The sequence below is a fragment of the Chlorocebus sabaeus genome, chromosome 8 (assembly GCF_047675955.1).
Source record: "Chlorocebus sabaeus isolate Y175 chromosome 8, mChlSab1.0.hap1, whole genome shotgun sequence".
Taxonomy (NCBI): domain Eukaryota; kingdom Metazoa; phylum Chordata; class Mammalia; order Primates; family Cercopithecidae; genus Chlorocebus; species Chlorocebus sabaeus.
The window spans coordinates 72940898-72964360 of record NC_132911.1 but is presented as its reverse complement, the minus strand read 5'-3'; the positions used below and the strand labels follow the sequence as shown (position 1 = coordinate 72964360).

At 36.2% G+C, this 23463-nt stretch overlaps 1 protein-coding gene across 3 annotated transcripts in view; it reads right to left on the bottom strand.

Annotated features, from left to right (window-relative positions):
• C8H8orf34 (chromosome 8 C8orf34 homolog) overlaps positions 1–23463 on the bottom strand; it is a 480957-nt gene that overhangs the window by 23404 nt on the left and 434090 nt on the right. For 2 of the 3 annotated variants that reach the window (XM_008000806.3, XM_008000808.3), the window contains exons 11-12: positions 19605–19655; positions 8796–8889 (exon numbers count right to left, since the gene is read on the bottom strand). In XM_008000806.3, coding sequence (XP_007998997.2) covers positions 8796–8889; positions 19605–19655 — 145 coding nt within the window. The remainder of the gene's footprint in view (positions 1–8795; positions 8890–19604; positions 19656–23463) is intronic. The other variant, XM_038000419.2, reaches the window with a different exon arrangement.

The window sequence follows — 23463 nt, the reverse complement described above, 5'->3', positions numbered from 1 at the left end:
TTCCAGAAAGGTGGTATAGGAATCTCCAAAAATCAGGTGCTCCTGAAAAGCAATAAGAACAATGGCCAAAAATCACCAAAATTAACTTTTTTCAGAACACTGGCAATAAACCAAAGGCTTACAACAACCCATAGAACATTAATTCAAGAAAAACACCTGAATCTCAAGTGAGTTATGTGGGGTTTTAACTTGTCCTAGGTCAATGCACTTCTCTCGAGCTCTGTGGTAGCCTTAAAAATCAGTAGACTCATAATGATAGTGGCTGTGTACCAGGCAGTCTAGCAACTGCTAGAGAATGGAGGACACATGTGACGTTTTCCCAACTGCGGCACCCTCAGAAAACTGTCACTCCTTGACATATATGGAAGCTGCCTGGAAAATCCCTACTTAAAGGGCTGTTCTTTATTTCACTTGAATTAAAGCTCACTCAGCAAGAACCTCTGCCCTTAAGATGTTTGTCAAAAACAATCAGGGACAGTAAGGTAACATCACAGCTGTCTAAGAGAGTGATACCAGCTGGGCTAAACAAGAAGTTTACTAAAATAATTTAAAAGAAAATCTGGTAAATGAGGTTTCCATAGAAGGCCACAGAGATGTGTAGTGCTGCGAACCTACTGGGAAAGACTCCATAAAGCTCTATCTCTTACCTCTGGTTGACATAGAGGCTCTGTGGAAGCAGAGTTAAAAACTGCTCGAGTGTTCATAAAAGGCCTTGACATCTGTCCAGTCATTAGCTGACCACTACGCTACTTAGCAGAGACTTCAGTGGCTGAGTACAACAGATAACAGACTTGACCTGCGTTACTTCACAGAAGTCGCTAGACAAAGAAACAGCAGCAGCAGCAGCAACAGTAAAACAAACAGCAGCAACAACAAACCCTAGGAGAAAGGGTCTGCAAGTCCAGAGTTTCCACATTATATTATATTACATGTCCAGTTTTCAACAACAAAACAAAAATAATAAATGACTTGCCAAGAAAAAAAGAAAGTATGGTCCATAAATAGGAAAAAAAAAAAAAAGCAGTCAATAAAAACTGTCCATGAGGAAGCCCAGATGACTAACTTATCAGACAAAGACTTTTAATGGGGGCGACTATAATATATTCAAATAACTAAAGGAAACTATGTCAAATAAATTACAGTATGAGAATGCTTGGTCACCAAATGGAGACTAGCAATAAAGAGATATAAATTATAAAGGGAACAAACTAGAAATTCTGAAATTGAAATAAAAATCCACTAGAAGGGCTCAACAGCAGATTTTTAACAATCATAAGAAAAAATAACTTGATGATAGGTCAATTTAGATTATGCAGTCTGAGGAACAGAATAAAAATAGAATAAAGAAAAATTAACTGTTACTTAGAGAGTATATGAATATACACATGCAGAGTATCCCTAATCCAAAAATCTGAAAATCCAAACTCCAAAATGTTCCAAAATCTAAAACATTTTGAGCATCGACATGACATTCAAAGGAAATGCTAATTGCAGCATTTCAGATTTTAGATTTAGGAGTTTTATGGGTCCTCAACCGGTATGTATAACACAAACATTCCAAAATCTGGCTAGGCATGTGGCTTATGTCTATAATCCTAGCACTTTGGGAAGCTGAGGCAGACAGATCACTTGAGCCAAGGGGTTCAAGACCAGCCTGGGCAACATGGTGAATATTGTCACTACAAAATGTACAAAAACTGACCAGGTGTGGTGGGTGTAAACCTGTGATCTCCGTGGGAGAACCACTTGGCCCCAGGAGGTTGAGGCTGCAGTGAGCTATGATTGTGCCACTGCAGTTCAGTCTGGGTGACATATATATATATATATATATAAAGAGAGAGAGAGAGAGAGAGAGAGAGAGAGCGCACAAGGGTTCATGCCAGTAATCCCAGCCCCACCAGCCCCACTTTGGGAGGCCAGGGAGGGAGGATTGCTTAAGCCCAGGGGTTCAAGACCAGCCTGGGTAATATAGGGAGATCCTGTTTCTACAAAAATAAAAAGAATAGCCAAGTGTGGTGGTGCACATCTGTAGTCCCAGCTACTCAAGAGGCTTAGGTGGGAGGATTGCTTGAGCCCTGGAGGCAGAGGTTTCAGTGAGCTGTGATTGCCCCCTGCACTCCAGTCTGGGTGACAGAGTGAGATCCTGTCACACTGTCTCAAAGAAATTTTTAAAAAGAGAAAAAAAAAATTCCGAAATCAAAAATATCAAAAATGTGAAACACTTCTGGTTCCAATAATTTCAGATAAGAGATACTCAGCCTGCACACACATATGAGTTTAAAGACCCTCATAGCTTATGAATATAACATTTATTATGTGAATAATAAATTAAACTGGATTAAGCAGCACTTTCACATCACCATTTATTATACCAGGTTTTTGTAATTATGAACTATTTAGACTTATTTATATCAACACATTTTTATATGTACCATGTTTTTCTCCCCCCCATTTCCTGTTTTCTGTTGGAAATTAATACTTTTTTATTTTTGCCAGTAATTTTTTTAATCTTCAACTTTTATGTTATTTCAAGTTCAGAGTGCATGCGCAGGACGTGCAGGTTTGTTACATAGGTAAATGTGTGCCATGGTGGTTTGCTGCACAGGCCATCCCATCCCTATAGGTATTAAGCCCAGCATCTGTTAGCTATTCTTCCTGATGCTCTCCCTTCCCCTACCCCACTTCGGACAACCCCAGTGTTGTTCCCCTGCATGTGTCCATATGTTCTCATCATTCAGCTCCCACTTATAAGTGAGAACATGTGGTGTTTGGTTTTCTGTGTTTGCGTTGGTTTGCTGAGGATAATGGCCTCCACCATCATCTATGTCCCTGCAAAGAATATGATCTTGTTCCTTTTTATGTTTGCCAGTAATTCTTAAAGGTTGACAACATGTTTACCAATTTTTCTTCTAATGTTTGCTTTTTTAATACTTGAAAATCCTTCTGGAATCAATTATTTTTCTACTGAAATATAACCTAGAACAATTTCTTCAGTAAAGATCTATGAGTGGTGATCACTCATACACGGTAGTTTCTCTGGGCACAAGAGTTACTCTCAGCCTTTTGGAAGTATGTAGTTTTAATTGATGAAATTTCTATTGTCTAACTTTACTATTTTTATGCAATCTATATGCTTTTTCTTGTTGGTTTTTAGATTTTCTTTCTTTGTGATATTCTGTATTTTTACAATGTGAATATCAAAATAAATAGTGTTTATTATGCTTTCTAATTTAATTTGAGAATTAAAACTTTCCATTAATTCTGGAAAGTTTTCAGTCACTGTATCTTTCACTATTGCCTTTCTTCTATTTTCTCCTGCGGAGATTGTATTATATACAGCTTATAATGTATATGTATGTTTGTATGTATATATACACACATATATATTAAAAGTTGTATCTATAAATGTAAGTACATGTATGTATTTTTATGTATGCATACATACACACCTACACACACACACACTCACACACACACACACATCACATGCCACCTAAACTGAAATTTGAATTTTCCATCTCTATATTTTTATTGCTTTCTGGCTTTCTATTTTTCATTTGTCTAATTCTATTTTCAGAATTTTTTAATGAGATACTTAAAACATTGATTAAGTTTTTAATTTCAGTAATTTTTTTTACTTGATAATTCTTGATAATCTTTTAAATATCTTTGTCTTTTTCTCTGTCTTTTTCCTTACTGTAGAATTCTTTCAGTATATTTCCTTTTCCTTTTACATCTTTAAATATCTTTTTTTTTTTTTTTTTTTTTTTGAGATGGAGTCTCACTCTGTTGCCTAGGCTGGAGTGCAGTGATGCAATCTTGGCTCACTGCAACCTCTGCCTCCCAGATTCAAACAATTCTCCTGCCTTAGCCTCCCAAGTAGCTGGGATTACAGGCACGTGCCACCATGACCGGCTAATTTTTTGTATTTTTAGTAGAGATGAGGTTTCACTGTGTTAGCCAGGATGGTCTCGATCTCCTGACCTTGTGATCTGCCTACCTCGACTTCCCAAAGTGTTGGGATTATAGACGTGAGCCACCACGCCCAGCCTATATCTTTAACTATCTTAAGCATACTCTTAATATGATCTCTGTCTGATTGTCTTATTTCTTTCCATTCTCATCATGCTAATTCTAGTGTTTTTAGTGTTTGCTGACTCTGTTGTTTTGCTATAACTTTTCATGTAGCTTGTAATTTGATTGAGAGCTCATCTTCAGCAGGAAGGATATTTAAATCTTTGGGAGTTCTAAATGCCCCAGTTCTTACATTTATATATGAGAGGACCCTGTGAATTTTAATGAAGCTGGCCAATTGTTATTATAACTTGGGGTTTCTAACAATACAAAGAATTTAAATGTGAACTCAATAACCAAACTACAGAGCTGAGAGTTTGAATCCCTATGTATAACTTTATATTTTTCATTCAAAGTCTAGTTCCAATAGCAAATTTCATGGCTTGTTCCACAGTTGGAGAGCACAGGTATTTTGTTTCCCTTTTTATACCTGAGGCAGCCCTTGCAGGTGACAGGCTCTATACAGTGTCACCATCTCAATCTCCCTGCCTTAAGGAGACCCAGGGCCAAATCACCTATTGTTACAGACATTGAGACCTCAGGAAGAACTAGGACCCAAACTCAAGGGGGGGAAGTCTTAATGTTTTATAACAGCATTAGCTTTCATCTGTAACTATGGCTATTATTTGTTTATTTGGGACATTTGTGTTGTTTTGTTGGTTTGGTTGGTTTGTTTTTTTGTTTGTTTGCTTGTGTGTTTGTATCTTGTTTACTTGTGTTTTTAAAAATCTAAAATGTAACTAGAGGGTACTGACTAAATTTATTCTGGATGTTTTATGTCTTGATTTTGTAAGCATTGAACCAACAGTCTGGAGGACCTGTCTGATATTGTTTGGCTCAGTGTCCCCACCCAAATCTCATGTCAAATTGTAATCGTCATGTGTCAGAAGAGGGGCATGGTGGGAGGTAATTGGATCATGGGTGCAGATAATCCCCCTTGTTGTTCTCATGATAGTGAATTCTCACAAGATCTGATGGTTTAAAAATGTGTGGCTTTCACTGCTCTCTCTCTCTCCTAAGAAAGTGCTTGCTTCTCCTTCTCCTTCTCCTTCTGCCATGACTGTAAGTTTCCCAAGGCCTTCCCAGACATGGGGAACTGTGAGTCAATTAAACCTCTTTTCTTTACAATTACCCAGTCTCAGGTAGTTCTTTATAGCAGTGTGAAAACAGAATAATAGACTTTCTTTCATGTCTTCTCCATGTATATTTCTTCAAATTTCAGCATTCCTTTTGCTTCAACATCACATTTTACACTCAAACTTATTTATAGATGAGGAAAGAAGCCTAGAAAAAGAACACCCAAAGTTTAACAGTACTATGAAGCTGACTCAGAAAACATAACCCTCTGATTCATTGAACTTTTTTTTCTAGTTATCAACATTTAGAATAAGCAAATATTACCAGACAAAGTATGAAAAATGCAGAATTCAGAGTCCCAGCCACAGAGATTCTGATTCAGTAGGTCTGAAATAGAGTCCCAGAATATGAGAATTAAACAAGTACCTCAGTAGGTTCAAATATTTGGAATTTGATTTGTTTAGTGACTTCAGACCATAATCTGAGGGACAAACACACCCTGGCACAAGTTTTTTCACACTTGAATTTATACTTTTTAATTAAAAGCAGAGTAAAGAAAAAAATCTATTTAATCAAAGTTTTGCTTATCTTGCTTATAAAAAGTTTATAAAGCTCCCTATTTAATTGTTCACAATATCTTTTCCTAAAGGTGCTCATTTATAAAAATTTATTTGAACTAAGTCTTATTTTTAAATGATACAGTAAGAAATATGGACTACCCCTGACATTATTTGGAAGCTTTCTGCCAAGATGATCTTGTCTCAAGAGAAATTAGACAATTCCATAAAATTACCTAGGCATAATTTATAGAAAGCTGAGTCAAGAAACAGGTGTTGTTGAAATGATAAACTTGTCATCTCCCTCACTCATAAGTTTCTAGAATATGAGCCTGTAAACTCTAAATCAGATACTGGGCTCATAAAGATTTATGTCATGTATTCCCTTCTCCTGAGAAAGAGGTAGATGATCTATGAATATCTAGCCAGCTGTTCTACAAACCACATGCGTTGACTGAAATTATCAGTGGAGATGCCAATGCTTCAGTGGTTCCAATGTATACATGTCCCAGCACCTGGTTGATGGAAGCTACTCTTATTTGCATCTCTGTGCTAGGAACATGGCTACAATGCTAACTAGCATTCCATTTCCAGATGGCTCCCATTACCACCCAATTATTTTAAACCCTGATTTTATTTCAAGCAATTTACCATTGTCAAGGGTCATCTCCCAGTACAACATTGCTGAGATCAAATATTTTTGGTTCTAGGTCTACAGTTACAAGAGTTCAGGAATGGCCTTTCTTAGAGTGATTGATAGACCATTTAGCAAAATTCATGGATAGACTATAAATCCAATATTAAAATTTTAATAAAAGTCCACATAACTTCTATAACAGTTATTCATAGTTACAATAGTTATTTTTGTTTTATTTTTTAATTTCTAACTGTCCTGATAAACAAGTTGGAAAAAACAAATAACTCTATTCATTCATTTGCTCATTCATTTACTAATTCTTCTGATATTTATTGAAGGCTTATTTTGTGTCTCAATAAGATGAAAAACGGAATGGACTCTTTCACTCAGATAACTTGCACCCTAGTAGAAGAGAAGAAAATTAAAACTTATTGCCAAAATATTGTAAAAATATAAGCAGAACGGCAATGTATATTAGGAGAAAGTTCTAAGGATTTGCATATCCTTTACATGATTAGGCTATGTTTTCGACTCTTAATATTGATTGGAGATATATGGATTTAAAGAAAGAAAAAAGTCTAAATTTGAAATTGGATATAATATACTATTTTGATGGATTCTTTTCTTGTCTAAGTTTTAGTTCATTATACAATACAGCACACTCATATAATTAACATGCTCCTCATTCTATAGGATGTTGTTTACCAGTTTTGCCCATTTTGGGCACCTCTTGTAGGATCTAACGGTAAAACTAGCACACTTTCCTATATTGTGTTTATACAATACACACACTCGGTGCTTGAAGGTTTTTTAAACACGAAATTTTCGAAGGCCTCAAAAGAATTTGGTGAAAAATCACTACAGCCAAAGTCTAGAATGAGAGCTTATGTATATTTAAATATGTAGGAAGATGAAGGGATGTGAGTGTGTGTTCATTTTTTCATAAAACTTTTGGGCCACTATTAATACTTTCAGATTTGGGGATTCTTTTCTCTGTATCCCACACTATTATATTTTCTAGACTATTTTACTTAGGAGTTCCTGCATTAAGGGACTTCCAAAATACTCTTTCTTTTGTACTTGCTTAAAGTACATTCTACTTTCTGCGTCTTTATGGGTTATTTTCATTTTTTTAAGAAGGAGTCTTGCTCTGTTGCCAGGCTGGAGTTCCTTGGCATGATCTCGGCTCACTGCAACCTCTACCTCCCAGGTTCAAGCAATTCTCCTGCCTCAGCCTCCCTAGTAGCTGGGACTACAGGAGAGCACCACCATGGCCAGCTAATTTTTGTATTTTTAGTAGTGGTGGGGTTTCACCATGTTGGCCAGGATGGTCTCAATCTCTTGACCTGGTGATCTGCCCACCTTGGCCTCCTGAAGTACTGGGATTACAGGGGTGAGCCACTGCACCCAGTCTATCAGTTGTTTTCTATAGAAGATGGGTGCTGTTTTCCCTGAATAGAATCTATAAAGTACCACTGTGGTTTTTACTCTATTTCTGGATGTGACAGCTGAGTGAAACTTGGCCTCCATCCTCCTCCTCTAACCTGAGCACTCACTCTCAGGCCTGTGCTCCCTCTGACCACATAAGCCCGCAGTATGGTGAAGTGGGATAAGAATATTTTAAAATGGCTTTTAACCTGGAAGTGTAATTTCCTGGATTCCCCAGATGCAGGATTATAATGCTACCTATGTAACATATAAGTATTTCTCATGGTTATGGCTTAGAAGAATTATTTATTCATCACATCGCACCAATTATCATGAGGGCTACATTATCACATGCAATTGTTATTTCTCTCAGAGGGCTACCACTAGAAAAATAAATAAATAAAATTTGATACTAACTTCTCAATTAGATTTCTGGGCCCATATGTCTTACAATTTCAATAAACCCTGGAGAGCATGCACTGAGTCATGGCATTAGTAGAATAATTCATTCCTCATTATTATTAGAATAGGTGACCTAAACCAAGAGCCATTAGTCTATTTGTCTTCAGTTATCTTACAATATTAACTAGTTGTGAACTTAGAACAGTGTTTACATATGTAAATATCTTCATTTAACTAATGAGTACAATTTCATATGTAATAATCAGCTGATCCTGACATACTTTGAAATTTTGAAAATAATTATAAATTATCACTGATATAATTGTAGACTATTCATAGAAGATTCATATTCCAACTAGACAGTCTATGTTGGTCTTCAGGAAGAATAATTACTTTTTTTTCCCAGAAAGTTGGTTTATGAGTCTCTGTACCATGATTAAGATGTTACTGAATGAAGACGTAGACCTGAAGGATAGCTTGTCTTTACCTGTTCTTTCTAATAGAATCTGGGATTTTTTTTTTTTAATAGAAGTAGTTTATTGCTATGAAAGTGAAATATCTTTATTATGGATTTCCTTCTGGTAAAAGAAATTTGTCAATAAACAATAGTGTCTACTCACGTTTCTCTTGTTCTGCTTCCACTCCTTCACTTTCTGTGTCACTTGGCAAGATCCATGGTTGATGAACTACCTGCAGTTGCTTTAAGGATTCATCCTGCCAAAGAACAAATTTATTTTAGATTAACCTCTGTTTTGATATCATGAACATTAATGTGGGTGATTACTTCTATCTTTATGAACTGCATCTTCAAAAACTATCAGAATAATTTCCTCATTAAAAAAAGGAAAGCTGTAAGTTTAACTTCATTTTCATGTCATAGATGAACTACAAACTCAACTCATTTTTTACATTCTTTTAATAACATTTAGAGTAAATAAATATCTGAACTGTATTCCTCATGAATTAATGTTTTTATGGAAATGTTGACATTCATTCTTGGAAACATAATTATGAAATATTCAATATAAAATTGCATAAAACATGCCTCTTTACCATCAAGGTTTCAAGTTCCCTTTAATGAGAATGAAGATGAATGGGATTTAGAGAACATCTTCAATTTTACTCTTCTAGTATTACTTCACTGCCTCCTTCCTCTTCTCACTTTCTAAAGTTTGTTAACATATTTCTCATATACTTCCTTGCTGCTCCTTCCGTTCTGTCATTGAACTAAAGCAGATCCTCATTATCTCCCACCCTGACTGTAGTAATAGCCATCTGGGAAACTTTCCAGGATCATGTATCATATCCTGTCTAATTCTCCCACCAGTCACCTGCCAGAGCACGCTTTTTAAGATGCCATATGATGTAATCACTACCTTGCTTATAATTTTTCAGTGTCTCTATCATTATTCCCTGGGTAAGATTTAAACTCAAAGCCCTGCATGATCCATACTTGTCTAACATGTTCTATCACACTACTCTCTCAGGCCCACCTTGACCACTCCAGCTATAATTAACTGGTAGCTCTACAATGCATTTCCTTATCTGTCTTAAATATTAACAGTCCTCCTCCAAAGCTCAAGGGTCACTTCTACTGGGAGTCTTCCCTGATCCTGCAAGGCAGAGTTACTACTCTATTCCTCTATGTGCCTATTATACCAATAGAATAATACCATGTAAAACTTATACCTGCATCTCTTCCTTCCTCAAAAAGAATAAGAAAGGTCCTTGAGGTCATAAATACATTTTTTCACCTATGTATTCCCAGCATCTATTATATCCTTTGCACAAAATAGGGACTTACTGGGTAAACATTCAAATAGGAGGAAGTAAGGAAGAAAAGAAAGCAGAGGATGAAGGATAAAAATGAAGGAGAGGGGAAAGATGGTTCTCCTCTATAACAAAATAACAACTTTAAATTTAGTGAGCCATGACTCAAGAATATGTTTTCAAACATATTTTGAATATGAAAAACATAAAATCAATATGATCTGTCAGTTCACTCTTTATCGCTCAAATTCACTCATCATCTCTACCCTCTTTCAATTATATTTTTCTCCAGTATGAGATGTTGTGCTTTATTTTTATTCAGACAAATGCTAACAAGGTAAAAATAAAGTTCCACAACACTTGATATTTAAGAAACATGACACCACCAGTCATTAAATGCCCACTTTGTTTAAAACAGTTCATTTATGAGATAAATATTCTATCTGCCATGCCTTTCATTTTGATATCAAATTTTAGAGACGTTCAGCCCCAATCTAGAGTATCTAGAGTTTCAAAACAGCACAATTTTCCAGAAGTTTGGAAGTGGAGTGGTGGGTTGGTTGTGTGATGCACAGGATATATTTCAGGGCAGTAAAGCTATTCTGTGTGATATTATCATGGCAAATGCAAGACATTAAGCATTTGTCAAACCCATAGAATTTTATAGCACAGCATAAACTTTAATGTGGGCAAATGAAAAAAATAAATTAGTAAGTTGAGGAATCCCAGAATGAAACACAATATACCAAGAAAGAAAGAACATAAATGTGTTACAGATGTATGAAACAACCTCACCGAAGGGGGAGGAAATAAGGTGCTAACCTAACTAACTTTGAAAATGAGTGGAGTTTGTAAGACCAAAGGCTAAAGGAACTATACATATGCACTGTACTCTAGCTGATAAACCTGCTTTCCATGGGCGTACAGGTTAACAATTCTGAAACAACTATATATGTACTCTGGAAATGAACAGTAAAGTAAATGGATGATGGGAGCCAGATTTCTCACTGCTGGTGTGGCAATTTACAGATAAGCAGGGAAAGAGGCTAGAATGATCCATGCATAATGTATTAGGGTTGAAGACGTCAGTATGAATTCATGTTTACCTTACTATATATACAGATGGCTACACATATAAATGTTGATATATATTTCTATTTATTTATTTATTTATTTATTTATTTATTTATTTCTGAGACAGAGTCTCACTTTGTTGCCTGGGCTGGAGTGTAGTGGTGAGATGATGACACACCTCAACCTCCAGGGCCCAAGTGATCCTCCTGCCTCAGTCTCCCAAGTAGCTGAGATTACAGGTGTGAGCAACCATGCATGGCCCATATTCATGTATATGCATATGTTTCTCTACTCTGGCAGCTGAGAAGACTTAGAAGCAATGACACTCAGTAGCAATTAACACACCTACCACCCCAATCTTGGTTTCAAAAATCATTCTCCAGTGAAAGAACCGGGATTTCTGGATAAATGATTGGACCCCCTAGGACTGAGGGAGGAAATGTACAAGATAAGGTGGAACATCTGGTAGCTCAAGAAAAAAAAAAGCAATAAAGTACTCAAACACACACACACACACACACACACACACACAAAATTATGGAAGTGTGTAAGTAAAAAAGATAAGGGACTAACTGAAAAAGCTGTCAGTAGCCAAAGCTAGAACAATTTGAGTAACAAAATAAATAAGCCAGTATTGGGTCATTATCCAAAATATGCAATAAATATCTGTAATTCCATGCAGATAAAAATAAATGTTCAAATAAATACATGAATGGATGAGAATAGGCAAATATGTAGACAGGAGCATTTCAAATAATTTATGTAGATTCTCCACCCTTAAGGATGTGGAGAAAAACTTCCCACTTTTTAAGTGTGGGCTGTGTTTAGTGACTTTCTTTCAAACAGCTCAGCAGGGATAGGGAAAGGATATAAGTAACTTTACAGTGAAGAAACCTGACAAACCTTATCTCCAGTCAGGTGACCAAGGTCAACATAAACAGTAATACGGCATATTGATAGGATGTACCCTTGACAGGATACGATGAAAATTAAATTTTACCTCCGTGGTCTTCCTCCTAAAAACACATTAACCCAATCTAATTATGATGAAAATATCACACAAATATCAACGGAGGAACAATCTGCAAAATATCCGAGCTGCACTCCTGAAAGCCACTGTGATCTTTAAACACAGGGAAAGCTTGGTTGTGAGAAAGGGTCACAGCCAAGAAAAGCCTAAGGAGACACAATGAGTAAATGTAATGTGGATCCTGGATGCGATCATGGAAGAGAAAATGACAGGAAAAACTGGTGAAGAGCTGCACACAGTACAGATATGGTTACTAATAATGTATCAATACTGGCCTGTTAACTGTCACCAGTGCCCCATACTAACAAAGTACCAGTAATAGTTAAAACTGAGGAAGAGCCATAGCAACTCTCTGTATTATCTATCTAATAATTCTGTACATCAAAAACTGTCCTAAAAATGTTTATTTTTAAAATTGAAAGTGTGAACCCTAAATATCTGAAATGGTTTTGGTTAATTTAGAAAGTTTATTTTGCCAAGGTTGAGGATGTACGCCTGTGACAGCCTCAGGAAGTCCTGGTGACATGTGCCCGCGGTGGTCGGGGAACAGCTTGGTTTTCTACATTTTAGGGAGACATGATACATCAATCAGTATATGTAAGAAGTACATTGGTTCCATCCAGAAAAGTAGAGACAGCCCCAGCTTGAAGCAGGGAGGGGTTTCCGGGTCTCAGGTAGGTAAGAGATAAAAAGGTTGCATTCTTTTGAGTTTCTGATAAGGTGTTCCGAAGGAGGCCATCAGATATGCTTCTATTTCAATGAGCAGCGGGATAGTTTTGAACAGAGTGGGAGGCAGGTTTGCCTTGAGCCATTCCCAGCTTGAGTTTTCCCTTTAGGTTAGTAATTTTGGGGCCCCCAAATTTTCCTTTTACAAAAGAAAGCAAAACCAAATTTCAAAATAATTTTCTTTTTTTCTTTCTTTCTTTTTTTTTTTTAAAGACGTGTTCTCTATTGCCCAGGCTGTAGTGCAGTGACACAAACATGGCACACTGCAGCCTCAGATGTCCTGGACTCAAGCCATTCTCCCCTCTCAGCCTCAGGAGTAGCTGGAACTACAGGCACGTGCCACTATGCCTCAATAACTTTTTCTTTTTTTTTCTTTAACTCCTTATAGAGACAGGGTCTCTCTCGGTTGCCCAGACTGGTCTTCAACTCCTGGGCTTAAGCCATCCTCCCACCTCTGCCTCCCAAGGTGCTGGGATTACAGGCGTGAGCCACCATGCCCAGCCTCAAAAGTGATTTTCATTTTAAAAATAAAAGCACAAGGTTTTTAGCATAAGCAGCTCTTAAAAATGGTCTGTTAATTGGATTAAAACTTAAATTCCTATCATATGAGAGATAGGCTCCACAGTGGAAACTCATTGTCCCAGGGGTCAGAAGGCACAGCATTTTATCCTGATGAATCCAAGGCATGTAAAATTCTCTTTTGGGATAGAATGTGATAGTTACCAGATTAGATGATCTCTTGTACTTCCTAAGTAGTATCTATCTAGGTCTGGATTGCTTTAGATAGCAGAAGGTGAGAGGCACTAGACAGGCTATTGCAGGAAAAAACAGCAAAAAAAAAAAAAAAAAAAAAAAAAAAAAGATACTCAATCTTGGAATATACCATTTAGTGTTGATTGTAAGGACTTAACTTGTTTTTTAAAAAATTTATTAATTACTAAATTTGGTCTTGCTGAGCTATACCAAAAAAATAGCATAAGTGTAAAAAATTGTGGATTTAAAATTCCATAGCTGTGTAGAAGATAACAGAAGTAAAATTTCAGAAATGTTTATTTAACAGAGAGGGAAATCACACAGCTGCAGTTTTTAAAAAATGGAACACAGTCTCTGATGTTCAAAGAAGATATGAAAAATACACATTTTGGATACATAAGGGAAAATGAAATTGCTGAAGTAATTCCTTTAAAACAGAAAAATTTAAAGTGATCATGAAAAAGTGTTTTTAATTTAAAATATTTTGGTTATTTAGCTTTTGGATTGAAATACTGAAATTTGTTTTCACGAAAAAGATATGAGTAATAAATCAATTGTGTTATTATTTTCCCACAGTAGTTCAGAATATTAAGCAATACTACAGATTGGTTTTCGGTTTTAATGGCTTTATTCCTGAACAGATAAGCAGCATTCAACTGTTCTCTATTTAATGCAAATTGCATAAAGTACAAATGGAACTTGGTAAAATATGTAGTTTGGGAAGAACTTTAAAATGTTGAATTATTGGAATCATAAAGATAGTACAAATATTACTGTTAATGGATGACTTAAATGTTTTACTTTGGTTTCCCCTGGAATAGAGCTAGTCATATAATGCACCTGTTCACTTTATCAGTGCCAACAGGCAGCACTATGTATGCCTAAAGCTCAGCCCATAAGGCTACATATAATTCTTTTTGATGGGGTCAAGGAGCTAAAATCTTGAACATTTTAAAATACAAAAGCTGACGCGTCCCTCTTTGCCAACTTATTCAAATATACATTTTCCATAAGAATATTAAACTGTATCTGAGTGTAGTACAAACTTTTTTATATTCCCAAGAGCAACTTTTTTGTGTTACTTTTAGAAGAAATGCTATTCGTTCTTTTTCTAAAACACTTTCACCATAATGATAGCAAATGTACAGGGATTAGGAGTGGTGGAAATAGTGATATTTATCACATTGAAAATGGTTGCTAGTTCTGAATCAATATATTATTCTATCTGCTAATAGAATAAGTGCTTTACAGACTTCAACAGCATTGTTGACCCACATGAAGAGCTTGTTTTTAGATTCTCTAAATGCAACCAATCAGTGATTTATCATATGTGGCCCTGAAAGTTCAGTGTAAAAAAATTACTTCTTTACTTCTTTGCTCAAACTTCTACCATTGGCTACTTTAATTCTGAATCAACTAAGTATTTATTTTCATTTGGTATTAATATGTCACTAATGCAGAAAACATCAGTTTCCATCTTTCAAAACGGTTTAATCACTTTAACTTTACTTCTGTAACCATGGAATCCCTATAAAATAAGGTTCCCCGAAGCACAGTACATATAAAACAAAGTCACACTCCGCTCTGGATACATGTAATGGACTGCTTCCACTGCCAAAGAATTAATCCTTCCATTAAAAATCACTTCCATTAAAATGAAATTCCCTTTATATAATGTACAAGCTAAATTTGTAAAGTTCGTAAATAACTTTCTTTTTGCATTTGTTAATGAAATGGTTCATATTATCCATGGTGTGTGTGTGTGTGTGTGTTTAGAGATGGGGTTTCACCATATTGCCCAGTCTGGTCTCTAACTCCTGGACTGCAATCTGCCCACCTTGGCCTCCCAAAGTGCTGGGATTACAGGCATGAGCTGGGAGATTTGTAAGTGAATTATACTTATGAAGCCTATTTATTTTGGGAATTGTAAAAGTTACTTAAGATTAGGAACTATTAGTATAAATTAATAGAATTTGGGAAAATAAAAGAGAGAGAGTAATAACGAAGTTATGAAAATACGATTGGTTGTGAAAAACATTACAAAGTAAATGCAAAATACCTAAATACATTTATTTGACTATTTTCCTCTCCTACACTATATATTGGGATTGTACTTCATCTTCTTTTCCAACTCGTTCCACTTGGTGGCTTTTCTTTCCAAGGAAGTTGTAGTATGAATTTGTAAAAGATTTAGGAAAAAAAAACAAAAGATGATTGGGTTTATCAATGAAAAACAAGTCATTTTTCAAGCATGCCCTTCCAGTTATCTGATTTTACAGAAGCTCTGGAATTTTCATTGACTTTAGCTATTTTACAGCTATGGAATTTGTAGAAAATGGTAGCAGTGTAAGTGCTTCTTGTCCATATAAGTGCAAATCGTGTCCATGGGAATGCAATAGGTTTTTGTCCTACGGATAGTGATTAAATTTGCCAATTTTTACAACTATTTATAATGTCATTTCAGCATTCCTTTATGACTATGTAAGTGAGGGTTTAATTCTTCTTTGAACTCATTGGAATGCTTTATTTGTTCCCTCATTAATTTATCAGTTAAATAAATCTTTCGCATTTATCCATTTTATATCTGTCTGAGTGCCATGTTACAACTTCTTAAAAAATTATGATTTAGCATGTCTCTATTCTTAATGAATGTTAGTGGCAAAATAGGATTTTCTTGAAAAAAGATCTTCATTTCCCAGTTTTCTAAGTAAAATAAAACTATGATAATTAATAATAATTATTTAAAATTTAAAAATGTAAACCTTCATGAATGATAAAAAGTAATTTTTCTCTTATTGATTACGGGGAATAATGTCATACACTCTCCATCAGAAGTAGAATTGAAACTTCTTTACGCCATAGATAGCAGAATACTACACATGAGAAACAAGACAAGCAGGCCAAAACTGGCATCCAAAGTGATTCCACGATATTGTGATGCACAGAATTGATCCCCTTTCTGGTTCAGATGGCACATCTGGGAAAGCCAACCTCAACAGGCTTTGAAAAGACCTGTCTGGTGCTTTTAATTCTGTTTGACGTCCTGAGAGACTGTGAAGCTGCCACACTGCCAGTAAGTTCGCACTCCCATGCATATTGCCTCTGGCCCTCACCAACTAACTTCCTAAGGGTGTAAGGAATCTCAAATGAAATCACTGACTTCAGTCTAGTTCTTTGTGACTTCTTAATCATTTAAATTGACAATACTTACCTGATGCATATATATTTAAATTACTACATTTCACTAATGATTAAGGGATTTTTAACCAGTATACTACGCTGCTTCCCAATTATTCATCTGGGGTGTGTGTGTGTGTTTCAGAGACAAGATCTTACACTGTCACCCACGCTGCAGTGCAGTGGTGAGATCACAGCTCAATGCAGACTCAAACGCCTGGGCTCAAGCAATCCTCCTGCCTCAGTCTCCTGAAGAGCTGAGACTATAGGTGTGTGCCACTATGCCTGGTTAATTTTTTTTATTTTTTGTAGAATCAGGATCTCACTATGTTGCCCAGGCTGGTTTTGAATTCCCGGCCTCTAGCAATCCTCCTGCCTCAGTCTCCCAAAGTTCTAGGATTATAGGCATGAGCCACCAGCTTGGTCCTGGTAATGTGATATTTTAAATGGATTAACTTCTCTACAAAAATTGTGACAATATAGATTTGGAACTGATTGAATTTGATAAGTTATTTTAAATTATACACTTTTTAAATGAACGCTAATGTAATCCAAAAACTAAGATTTCTATGATGTAAAATTATTCCTACATTGAGTTATCAAGTGTTTTAGATGTAAAAAGCATGTAATATTTTTAAAAATTTAACTATCTGAGCTATTTTGAGGACAAAGAAATGTAGGCAATTATAAAATATTTCATTTTTTATTTGGTCAAAACCACAAATCTTAGTCAAATAATACATTAAAAATAGAAGATGTTGAATAAAAGCTCCATTTTAGCTTTACTTTTAGAGAAGATCATATCATCTCTGTAGTTTTGATTCAGATCTAAACAAAATTGTGGTTTCTAATTTCTAAATTCTAATTTCATGTGGTTATGATTCTGTCTCATTATAAAACTAGATGAAAAAAAAGAGAGTTTGATCTGCAAAGAGTTGTTCAAACTTTAGTAAGAAATGTTAACTATATTAAAAATGTAAACACTATGGTTTATTTGAGTTTCATTGTGTACTAAATAAAAGCAAATGTTTGCTAGTTCAGTTTTAGCCTCAATGCTTCTAACATTTATAAATACTGTTTTTTATTGTTTACCGTTTCTACTAACATGAAGAAAAAAGAAAAAGTGAAATAAAAGCCTGAGTGAGAAAAGACAAAAGACTATCATGTTATGGCTCACATTCTAAACATGTTCTCCATGGAGAAGAGTTTAAGTACATATATATTTTCTAATACATAAATGGATTGTCTGTGAGAAAAGCCAACTAGTAGTAAGTTAATAGTTTACTAATTAAGGTCTTAGTTTTACTGTAAAGAATGGTCATCTGTTGGCTTAAGAGAGAGCTAAAATCTCAGTATAAGTCAATAATAAATGAAAATACTGAGTAATACTGAACCCCTACGAAAGGCAGTTCATATGTTTTGCAAAATTCAAACTGAAAGCCAGTAATGAATCTCAAAAACTGGAGAGATTTTATGTATTTTATTTCAGACAAAAAATTATTATTGAGAGTAGATGAGTAAGCAAGATATAAATTTAGAAATAAAGGTTTTCTCTTTAACTATTTTATATGAAATTAGAGATTTTTAAACAAAATTGGGAGTTTTCATGATGCACACAGTTACTCCCTAGAAAGAACGTTGGAAAAGACACTTTACGGCAGAGCTTCTTGGCACTTAGGATGCTTTCGAATCAAATGGAGATCATGTTAGGATGTTGATTTTGATTATTTGGGTCTGGGCTGAGCCCCAAGATTTTGTATTTCTTACAAGCCCCCTGATGATGGCATTGTTCTAGTCAGAGGACCACAGTCTGAGGAACAATAGCCTTTAAGTACTTTAAGTGAAAAGGCACAAATTCTCAAACTTCTTGCCACATTGAGCATTTACACTTGTGTACAACGTGGACATTTACATTGCACATTGGTAATTATGAAGAAAATAAGCCTGTTTTTCTTGGACGAGAACTACAAAATTAGAAGAATACTTATTCTTAAGTTCTATCATCAGTAGGCAGCCCATGTCTTGGCCCAGCACCTCAGTGCTCTCCAGGTGGGAACACGAGGTTAGACCTAGACAGAACATATTACAAGAGGCATCAGCCATCCCTCTTGTGAAGGTGGCCCATCACCCACAGATCCACTGTTAAGTGGGGAATGCTGAACCAAGAGCTTGGGCAACCACAGAATCCTTTTAGGCGATTCTTAGCATCACCAAACTGTTTCCCAGTTCCCTCCACATGTAGCGGATTTAGATAGCTAATTTAGTGGCCACGTCGGTCTGGCTTCAGGCCAAGTTTTATGGGCTCTGCCCACTGGTTTCTCTGAGAGTTCCGAAATAGTTTCCCATCAGTCCAAAGTTCCATGACACAGATGACCCTTGGATATCTCCAAAAATAATAAACCCAGAAGTTTAAAAAGTTTCCAAGTGAAATCTACCATATATTTAATTGTTGGGATAGCCCTTTGCATAATGGCATGTGTGAATATCATCCCCAATGACCATTTGTCCCATGAATGGATCCAGACCTAGTATAGGTTGTTTTTTCAATAAGAACAATGGTTGTGTCTTTTTTTGTGTACATTCTAGTGTAAACTACGTGATTCTCATTTATTTGAACATCAACAAATGTTTGTGTATCTAAATATATATTAGTACCATGGTTTATGCAGTTTTACTTTCATGTTCAGGGTCACTGAACTGATATACAGTATCTTTCTTCCAATGAGAACCAAAAACCGTTTTGCTAACATATTATTTGTTTTCTGTTTTTTGTGGACATGACCATTGAACACATACAGACTAGAAACCCTACAGGCAGATGGAGAAAGCCCAAGTGAGTGCTTCATCCTGTATCATAGACTGATTTCAGACTACATTATAAAGCAATCTTTAAACTCACTTCTTCCATGTAGTTTTTCAGTGAGTATCCTGCTCCACTGGAGGCTTCTCCCTAGAGGTAAAGAGGAAGAGGGTTGAAAAGGTCAAGAGAAGGAGAGAAAAAGAATGAAAGAATCATGGAGAGTGAGATCTGAGAGCAACATCAAGTATTTGCTATTCTCTCACCTTTTCAGTTGATACTTGTGGGATTGTTAGTTTGCCAACTTCTTACTCTTTGAAAAAGATAAGAAATTTTATAAAACAACAATAAATCTTTCAAGTTTTTGAATATATTTTATTTTAAGTTATGGGATACATGTGCAGGACGTGCAGGTTTGTTACATAGGTAAACATGTGCCATGGTGGTTTGCTGCACCTATCAGCCCATCACCTAGGTATTAAACCCCGCAGGCATTCGCTATTTATCCTGATACTTGCCCTCCCTCCACCACCACAACAGGTCCCAGTGTGTGTTATTCCCCTCCCTGTGTCCATGTGTTCTCATTGTTCAGCTCTCATAAGTGAGAACATGCCATGTTTGGTTTTCTGTTCCTGCGTTAGTTTGCTGAGGATAATGGCTTCCAGTTCCATCCATGTCCCTGCAAAGGGCATGATCTCACATGGATCTTAATTCATGTTAACAAATGAGCAGCTAGAGTAACTAACTAAATCTTGGAACAGAATGCTAAACAAATTGTATAACATTTTCTGTTATTAATGTTATAAATATAGTCTTATAATTAGATTAAGGAAAGAAGTCACAAATTCTATATTCTACAAATGTGTGTGAGGATCTAAAACATGGACTTAAAAATATTTTTTAGGTAGAGGACAGACCATTAACCTTTATATCCAGACTTTAGATTAAGTCTTTCTTAACCTATTAGTATGTAATTAGTGAATTCTCCATCATCTGTGTCTTTACTAGCACTTCACTGAGCACTAGTAATCAGATTCAAATCGTTGAAATTTATAAAATCAAATTAAACATATATCCCAAACTCATCTAACACTGGTGATTAAAATTGTCAAACAACTTGGTGCTTTGGATAAGTTAAGCTTTTATACTCCGTGACGAGAGACGTTTGGAAATAAATACTGAAATATCATGAAATTATAAATTCTAGGACACTGTATGTTTTTAAAAGATAATTAAATAAATGTGCTAAAAGTTTACATTTGTTTCTACAGAATCTTTATAACTTTCCAATGACCGACACATATATTATCTCATTGAGGGCAAGACAACCTGAGGCCAATTTAGTACTTAGGGAATCTGAAGCCAAGAGGGGTAGAGTGAAGTTCTCTAAGTCAAGGAGAAAGGAGGAGCATTGTGTGTACTGAATTCTAATCTGACACTCTTCTCTTTTTTTTTTTTTCTGAGCTCACTGCAACTTCCGCCTCCTGGGTTCGCCTGCCTCAGGCTCCAGGGTAGCTGGGACTACAGACATGCGCCACCACGCCCAGCTAATTTTGTTGTTGTTGTTGTTGTTGTTGTTGTTGTTTTAGTAGAGACAGGGTTTCATTATGTTGGAAAGGGTGGTCTCAAACTCCTGACTTCAGGTAATTTGCCTGCCTCAGCCTCCCAGAGTGCTGGAATTACAGGTGTGAGCCACTACACTCGGCCTAGTCTGACACTCTTCTATGTCACTGAAATACAACAATTTAAAACATACACAATTAAATTTATTTTAGTTTTTTTTAAAAAAATTGTGTTGTATTCTTGCAAGCACTTGGGGGAAGACAGGAGGAGGCATGCACATGTCAAAACAAAAATTGAGCTAGAAATAAAATGCTGGTATTCCCCAAAACTTAGAAATCACAGGTTAAATCACAAAGGTGGTAATATTTCTTCCTAAATCATATTTCTACTGGCAAAACGTTAATATGCCATAGTTTAAATGTTTCCAAATGCTTCCAAGCTTGTAGGATTTTCAATGGATAAGATCGTGAGAGATAAGATAGTTCTATTTGCTTAAAGTATGAACTATTGGGAAAAAATAAGTTCATATAAATCCCTCAAGCTGTGAGGAATTTAACTCAAAGCACACAGAGAAAGCTGAGAACTTATTTCAGATAAACTGTTTCTTAGAGGTGAACTTGCCACACTGTCTCACCCTCATTCGGACAACTAATCTGGGAGTGCCATGGGCTCTTTCATGACAGAACCAGTCAATTCTTTATGTGCTAATCATCCTTCCTCCTCTGCCTGGGTGGCTAGGAGTAACAGAATGTGGCAAATTGCTTGGAGTTACAGATGTGCATTCTGGAGCAGCCAGCCTGGGAGGCTTGCCTGGTTGGCCTTTGCACATCCGAGGACTAACAGTGAGAGATGCTGGAGAGCAGTTTCTGGGAGCTCACTGAAGAGGGCAATGCATTTCCTTGGAGCTGGAGTGTGTGGTTTTTCCCATTTGTCTGGACATTTGCATTCTTCTGCTAAGACCTAGTGATGACCGTGGGTTTTCTTAATGATTGAATATAAATAAAGCAAGCTTCTTGACAGTCTTGCTTCTTTCCTTAGTGTCAGTGTCATATCTGCACCACAGGAAAGGAGAAACCTACACAATACCATTTGTTTCAAGGGCCATACAACCAGTTTAGTTGTAATTGCCATTCAAAAGTCACTGAAATGGGTGACACCAATGAATCAGGACCATAAAGCAAAAGACTCTCGGAGGGGCTGGTATGGAGGCTTACGCCTGTAATTACAGCAGTTTGAGAGGCCAAGGCAAGTGGATCACTTGAGGTCAGGAGCACAAGATCAGCCTGGCCAACATGGTGAAACCTCGTCTTTACAAAAAAAAAAAATACAAAAAAATTAGCCAGGCGTGGTGGTGCCTTGTAATCCTAGCTACTTGAGAGGCTGAGGCAGGAGAATCACTTGAACCTGGGAGGCGGAGGTTGCAGTAAGCCGAGATCGTGCCACTGCACTCCAACCTGGGCGACAGAGCAAGACTCCATCCCAAAAGAAAAAGTAAAAATTAAAAAAAAAAAAAAAAACAAAACAAAAAACACTCTTGGAGGAAAATACAGAAGAAACTAACATTTTGAAGAATGCAAGTGTGGCACAAGGCCAAGTGGACCACAACAAAGAAGAAGGCATCAGGATCTCTGATTCGTAGGGTCAGAAGAGATGGCCCCAGTCAAGAGACTTGATCCAATAAGTCTATCTCAGGTTCCCCATTTCCAACACCAGACCAGTGAAATGCCAGCATTCCCTCCTCCCTCTCACTGGGATCACTAATGAAATAAAATCCCCCTTCAAAGCACAAAGCTATCAGTTTCAGTTGTCCATTTCTTAATTTTAAAGAACTGGTATTTTAAATATCAAGTCATCCTAGCAACATAATATTTGGTAATTACCTGGGAATGAATAAAAAATGCCATAATGCAATTTCTTTTGAAAAACAAAGAGGGGGAGAAGATACAAGGAGAGGCAGATGGGGCATGTGAAGGAGGAAAAGGAAAGAACACATGGAAATTATGTCTTAGAAGAGAAAGAAGGAAGGAAGGAAGAAGGAAGGAAGGAAGGAAGGAAGGAAGGAATGAAGAAAGAAAGAAGAGAAGAAAAGAAAGAAAGAAAGAAAGAAAGAAAGAAAGAGATAGAAAGAAAGAAAGAAAGAAGAAGAGAAGAAAGAAAGAAGAAGAGAGGAAGGAAGGAGGAAGAAAGGAAGGAAGGAAGGAAGGAAGGAAGGAAGGAAGGAAGGAAGGAAGGAAGGAAGGAAGGAAGGAAGACAGACAAGAAAGAAAGAAAGAGAAAGAAAGAAAAGGTCTTTCTGAAATATGGTTTCACTTATGAGTTTTTAATATAATCACAGTTGAGATAAGTGTTTAAATGTAAATTAGAAAATATTAATGTATTATAAACTCAGGGAAAGGGG